Source organism: Pristiophorus japonicus, chromosome 30 (assembly GCF_044704955.1).
Source record: "Pristiophorus japonicus isolate sPriJap1 chromosome 30, sPriJap1.hap1, whole genome shotgun sequence".
NCBI lineage: Eukaryota > Metazoa > Chordata > Chondrichthyes > Pristiophoridae > Pristiophorus > Pristiophorus japonicus.
The window spans coordinates 4,760,149-4,766,885 of record NC_092006.1 but is presented as its reverse complement, the minus strand read 5'-3'; the positions used below and the strand labels follow the sequence as shown (position 1 = coordinate 4,766,885).

The 6,737-nt window shown below is 50.4% G+C and overlaps 1 protein-coding gene across 1 annotated transcript; it reads right to left on the bottom strand.

Moving 5' to 3' along the window:
- Positions 1 to 1,407: 1,407 nt before the first annotated feature.
- Positions 1,408 to 6,284, bottom strand: LOC139240093 (immunoglobulin kappa light chain-like). Its single transcript, XM_070868469.1, has 6 exons — positions 6,122 to 6,284; positions 5,692 to 6,030; positions 5,295 to 5,600; positions 3,940 to 4,056; positions 3,779 to 3,837; positions 1,408 to 1,580 (listed from the first exon to the last, which is right to left on the bottom strand). The coding sequence occupies exons 1-6, from the start codon at positions 6,282 to 6,284 to the stop codon at positions 1,545 to 1,547; spliced, it is 1,020 nt and encodes a 339-aa protein (XP_070724570.1). The 3' UTR covers positions 1,408 to 1,544.
- Between the last annotated feature and the right edge of the window lie 453 nt (positions 6,285 to 6,737).

Genomic DNA, 6,737 nt, shown 5'->3' with positions numbered 1-6,737 from the left:
TCTAAGATGGCCTCCCCCCTAGTTGGTTCCTCGACATATTGGTCTAAAAAACCATCCCTTATGCACTCCAGGAAATCCTCCTCCACCGTATTGCTTCCAGTTTGGTTAACCCAATCTATGTGCATATTAAAGTCACCCATTATAACTGCTGCACCTTTATTGCACGCACCCCTAATTTCATGTTTGATGCCCTCCCCAACATCACTACTACTGTTTGGAGGTCTGTACACAACTCCCACTAACGTTTTTTGCCCTTTGGTATCCTGCAGCTCTACCCATATAGATTCCACATCATCCAAGCTAATGTCCTTCCGAACTATTGCCTTAATTTGCTCCTTAACCAGCAATGCTACCCCACCTCCTTTTCCTTTTATTCTATCTTTCCTGAATGTTGAATACCCCTGGATGTTGAGTTCCCAGCCCTGATCATAGTGGAGCCACGTCTCCGTAATCCCAATCACATCATATTTGTTAACATCTATTTGCACATCTGTCCTCTATCTGAGGAAGGACGTTCTTGCTATTGAGGGAGTGCAGTGAAGGTTCACCAGACTGATTCCCGGGATGTACAGGGCCTTGGTGAGGCCACACCTGGAATATTGTGTTCAGTTTTGGTCTCCTAATCTGAGGAAGGACGTTCTTGCTATTGAGGGGGTGCAGCGAAGGTTCACCAGACTGTTTCTCGGAATGGCTGGACTGACATATGAGGAGAGACTGGATCAACTGGGCCTATATTCACTGGAGTTTAGAAGAATGAGAGGGGATCTCGTAGAAACATATAAAATTCTGACGGGATTAGACAGGTTAGATTCAGGAAGAATGTTCCCGATGTTGGGGAAGTCCAGAACCAGGGGTCACAGTCTAAGGATAAGGGGTAAGCCATTTAGGACCGAGATGAGGAGAAACTTCTTCACCCAGAGAGTTGTGAACCTGTGGAATTCTCTACCACAGAGAGTTGTTGAGGCCAGTTCGTTGGATATATTCAAGAGGGAGTTAGATGTGGCCCTTAGATACGGCTAAAGGGATCAAGGGGTATGGAGAGAAAGCAGGAAAGGGGTACTGAGGTGAATGATCAGCCATGATCATATTGAATGGTGGTGCAGGCTCGAAGGGCCGAATGGCCTGTTCCTGCACCTATTTTCTATGTTTCTATGTGATCTAAAATGCACGTTCGTCCCTCTGACAGTTAAACTGAACACAAATCCTGAGATAATTGGCCCCTTTAGCAACAGTTATCATCGATTTCAACAATAAATTCCGCTTCTCTGTGTCTGATAACGGATGCATTCGAAGTGGGCATGAGGTTGTAAAGAGAATAAAATGTTTTTTATTGCAACGCTAATAAAGACAAGAATCAAAGATTGATCAAAACTACCGGCAGAGGAAAGTCACACTGGGAGTTCGGGGACATTGGAGTGAATGGTCACCGTGCACAGGTTGTGACTGAGGGCGCGGCGAGTGGGCGCTGTATTTCTCAAGGCCCCAACTCTTCCGATCCGGACCGGGAGGATATTGGCAAACCCTTCCCGCTCTCACGATGCGGTCTAATCCACAGCGAATGCCAGGTGCGCGTACATAGTCTGTGAAGGAACAACACGAGAAAACCGTTACCTTCCTGCTCAACTATATTGAAAGGAAATAGACGTGCATTTCTATAGCGCCCTTCACCACCACCGGTCGTCCCAAAGCGCCTTACAGCCAATGAAGTACTTTTTGAAGTGCAGTCACTGTTGTATTGTGGGAAACGCGGCAGCTCAATTTGCGCACAGCAAGCTCCCACACACAGCAATGTGATAATGACCCGGATCATCTGTTTTTAGTGATGTTGGTTGAGGGATAAATATTGGCCCCAGGACACCGGGGAGAACTCCCCCTGCTCTTCTTCCAATAGTGGCCCCGGGATCTTTTACAACCGAGAGGGCAGATGGTGCCTCGGTTTAACGTCTCAGCCGAAAGACGGTCCCTCCGACAGTGCGGTGTTCCCTCAGTACTGCTCCTCCGACAGTGCGGCGCTCCCTCAGTACTGCCTCTCCTCCAGCCCTACACCCCTCCCTATCTCTGCAACCTCCTCCAGCCTCTACATCCCTCCCTAACTCTGTAACCTCCTCCAGCCCCTACATCCCTCCCTATCTCTGTGACCTCCTTTAGCCCCTACACCCCTCCCTATCTCTGTAACCCCCTCCAACCCCTACACCCCTCCCTATCTCTGTAACCCCCTCCAACCCCTACACCCCTCCCTATCTCTGTAACCTGCTCCAGCCCCTACACCCCTCTCTATCTCTGTAATCTCCTCCAGCCCATACACCCCTCCTTATCTCTGTACTCTCCTCCAGCACCTACATCCCTCCCTATCTCCTACTGCTCCTCCAATTCTGCCCTCTTGACCATCCCTGATTATAATCGCTCCACCATCGGTGGCCGTGCCTTCAGCTGCCTGGGCCCCAAGCTCTGGAACTCCCTCCCTAAACCTCTCCGCCCCTCTCTCCTCCTTAAAACCTCCCTCCTCGGCCAAGCCTTTGCTCACCTGTCGTAATCTCTCCCCGTGGGGTTCGACCTTTAATTTTTGTCTGACTAATGCTCCTGTGAAGCGCCTTAGGACATCAAAGGCGCTATTTAAATGCAAGACATCACTGTTGCAAAGAGATTTAGATAGGTTAAGCGAATGGGCTAAGGTTTGGCAGATGGAATACAATGTCGGAAAGTGTGAGGTCATCCACCTTGGGAAAAAAAACAGTAAAAGGGAATATTATTTGAATGGGGAGAAATTACAACATGCTGCGGTGCAGAGGGACCTGGGGGTCCTTGTGCATGAATCCCAAAAAGTTAGTTTGCAGGTGCAGTAGGTAATCAGGAAGGCGAATGGAATGTTGGCCTTCATTGCGAGAGGGATGGAGTACAAAAGCAGGGAGGTCCTTCTGCAACTGTATAGGGTATTGGTGAGGCCGCACCTGTAGTACTGCGTGCAGTTTTGGTCACCTTACTTAAGGAAGGATATACTGGCTTTGGAGGGGGTACAGAGACGATTCACTAGGCTGATTCCGGTGATGAGGGGGTTACCTTATGATGATAGATTGAGTAGACTGGGTCTTTACTCGTTGGAGTTCAGAAGGATGAGGGGTGATCTTCTAGAAACATTTAAAATAATGAAAGGGATAGACAAGATAGAGGCAGAGAGTTTGTTTCCACTGGTCGGGGAGACTAGAACTAGGGGGCACAGCCTCAAAATACGGGGGAGCCAATTTAAAACCGAGTTGAGAAGGAATTTCTTCTCCCAGAGGGTTGTGAATCTGTGGAATTCTCTGCCCAAGGAAGCAGTTGAGGCTAGCTCATTGAATGCATTCAAGTCACAGATAGATAGATTTTTAACCAATAAGGGAATTAAGGGTTACGGGAGCGGGCGGGTAAGTGGAGCTGAGTCCACGGCCAGATCAGCCATGGTCTTGTTGAATGGCGGAGCAGGCTTGAGGGGCTAGATGGTCTACTCCTGTTCCTAATTCTTATGTTCTTATGTTCTTATGCAATTCATTGCAGGTGAATAGCTTTGGGTTGTTTCTGAGAGAGGCACAAGTGTATTAATGTGAATGTCTCATTGAAGTTACTGACAACGGACATGTCCATGGACACCAATGAAACACTTGACACCAGTATAGAATCTTACAGCACAGAAGGAGGCTAGTTGGCCCTTCGAGCTTGTGTCGGCTCTTTGAAAGCATGATCCAATTAGTCCCGCTCCCCGCTCTTTAATGAAAATAACATCTCCCATCTTTGTGGCACCTACCTCCTCTTCTGCTTTCTTTATTCTTGAAGCGGTACCTCGGTCAGTCGTGGCTGCACTCTCTAGGTTTAAGAAGATGACTGGTGTTAATGTCCAGGCCGGCACGCCAAAGGGAGAGGTTCAGCTAAAGGCGAAATTGAGGGTTTGGCTCAGACGGGCAGTACCTGGTTGGCGAGTCTTGCCACGCCGTGCCACCGCGACACCGATCAACCCCATCACAAGAGGAGCCATCGCCAGGCTGGCATAAAGCGCGAAGCGGCAGGTCGAGCTGTGAAGGGGCTCTGAACGGCAGAAAGACAACTCTTGTGAAATGAGCGAAACACAAAATAATTCAGTCAAATTCTGAAACCTCGTCCGCTGAGGGTTTGAAGCTGGTTTTTGGCCCGAATCATCAAAGGCATGGTGACGAACTATGAACTGTCTCAACGTAAGTGGCTGTGATCTCTGCGCTCTTCCAATCCTGGCCTCTTGAGCATTCCCCCCGATTTCTATCGCTCCACCATTGGTGGCCGTGCCTTCAGCTGCCTGGGGCCCCAAGCTCTGGAACTCTCTCCCTAAACCTCTCCGCCTCTCCTCCTTCTGTAAAACCTCCCTCTTTGACCAAGCTTTTGGTCAACTGTTCTAATATCTCCTTATATAAATTCAAGTACCCCGTAAGCCAGTTTAACCAGCTCGCCAACCTGCCCTTCCCACATTTACAGGTTTGTGTATATGGTCTCTCTCTGTCTCGCTGTTTTCCAAACTCATGTCATTTATAAAATACTACTTTTCCATACTAGTGCTCCCAATATACAACAACTTATATTTATATAGCGCCTGTAACGTAGTAAATCGCAAGTGAAGAACGTTCTCCCCATCTTAGTCTTAAATGGCCAACCCCTTACCCTGAGACTGTGTGACCCCTGGTTCTAGACTCCCCAGCCCCGGGGGGAAACACCCTCCCTGCATCCACCCTGTCAATCCCCCTCAGAGTCTTGTACGTTTCAATGAGATCACCTCTCCTTCTTCGAAACTCCATAAGAACATAAGAAATAGGAGCAGGAGTCGGCCATTCGGCCCCTCGAGCCTGCTCCGCCATTCAATACGATCATGGCTGATCCGATCATGGACTCAGCTCCACTTCCCTGCCCGCTCCCCATAACCCCTTAATTACTTATCAGTTAAGAAACTGTCTATTTCTATCGTAAATTTACTCAATGTCCCGGCTTCCACAGCTCTCTGAGGCAGCGAATTCCACAGATTTACAACCCTCGGAGAAGAAATTCCTCCTCATCTCAGTTTTAAATGGGCGGCCCCTTATTCTGAGATTATGCCCCCTAGTTCTAGTCTCCCCCATCAGTGGAAACATCCTCTCTGCATCCAGCTTGTCAAGCCCCCTCATAATCTTATACGAAACTCCAGAGAACATAGGCCCATTCTACACAATCTCTCGTGCTAAAAAAACCCTCACATCCCAGCAATACTATAATGAACATTATTATCACTAACTATTTGGCAAACCGCCAGTAGCTCCAGTTACCTCCCGGAGACGCGACGCTTTCACTCAGGAGATCCCCGGTGGCGTTGATCGGAACGGTGCACGTGCAGACGGCGCCGCTGCGCCAGGTTTCGGCCGAGACGCTCAGGACGCTTCTGGCGGTATAGCTCCCGTCCGGCTCCAGCGTCCCGGGCTCGCTCCGTCCCTCGGCGGCCCGTCCCGCAACCAGCCAGCGGATGGGGGAGGAGTCGGGAGCAACGCCCCGCACCAGACACATCAAGGGCACCCTCTCCAGCCGGGGAATCTCAGCCGGCGGCGGCGTTAAGAGGAAGAGGACCGGGGGGCCCGCTAGATGGAAGGGAAATTGGAATTAACCAGGCGCACAAGGCAGGTTTGAATTGGTGTCTCGACGCACAATTGGATGGGCGTGTGGGATTACCTGTGATCACCAGCGTGGTGCCAGTCCCGAATATCAGGGTCCGATTCCCGGCGTTTGGAGCAGCGCAGTAATACCGCCCAGAATCGTTCCTCTGGACGTTGTCAATGACCAGCGAATAATTCCCCGATTGCTTGCATACCTCGCCGGAAAATCTTCCCCCGGGCGTCACGAACCGTCCGGTTTTGTAAACGAGCCGCATGTCCTCTCGGTGCCAGTGTGTGTACCAGTAAACGATGCTTGGGGCCAGCCTCCCGGTCTGGCATTGCAGTTTGACCAGGCTCCCGACATCGGCCGTTAGCAGCGCCGGAAATTGGCTCAAGACCGCCTGAGACACGACAGCTGAGACAAGGTTGCGGGGGGGGGGGGACACAAAAATTAAAAAAACACAATATTAACAACAGGTTATAGGCCCCCGAGTCACCCTGGATACCAACACATCTCAAATTCCCCTCCACTGGCGCGTCGGGAGCGCGTGTGGGAAATTCCGCCGCGCTGCGCACCGTTAAATTGCGCCTCTCCGCCCGCAATTCCCACAGGCGCACAGTCCGAGTCCGTTCGCTGTGAAATCCGCTCCAATCATTGGCGAGCACCATGGCGACTGGCTGCAGTTAAGATTGCAAAAGCCTTCTCCCAAACCGATTATGCTTCCCCCTGGTCTAACCCGGCTCTCCAATCCATCTCTCCAGGGGTTGGGGACCGGGGGGCGCTTGATTATGTTAAAATGGGGCGATAGCTTTCTCACTAATTCCACTAGACAGGCCCCCCTCTCCCAACGGCAGACCCTCGCCTTCAAATACCGGAGTTCACTGACATCTTTATCTCAGTTAGGGGGCAGTTCAGTGTCACATTCGCTTCCACTCACCCATCACAATGTTCGGCTCCAAAGTCGCGCTATCGGTATTGAGCGAAGCCCGCACACCTTTATACTTTGCCCAATATCTAAGCTGCTTCTTAAAAAAATTATAGTTAAACGCAAACTTGTGTATCATCGAACGATGCAACACAGGAGGCCATTCGGCCCATCAAACCTGTGTTGTGCCGGCTCT

Excerpts from the sequence above, each read along its gene's own strand:
- LOC139240093 (XM_070868469.1), bottom strand. The coding sequence starts at position 6,284 with ATGGTGCTCGCCAATGATTGGAGCGGATTTCACAGCGAACGGACTCGG. Across the intron at positions 4,057-5,294 it reads AAGCGTCGCGTCTCCGGGAG|AGCCCCTTCACAGCTCGACC; the intron begins GTAACTGGAGCT and ends TCTGCCGTTCAG. Across the intron at positions 3,838-3,939 it reads TGGCAAGACTCGCCAACCAG|AGAGTGCAGCCACGACTGAC; the intron begins GTACTGCCCGTC and ends TCTTAAACCTAG.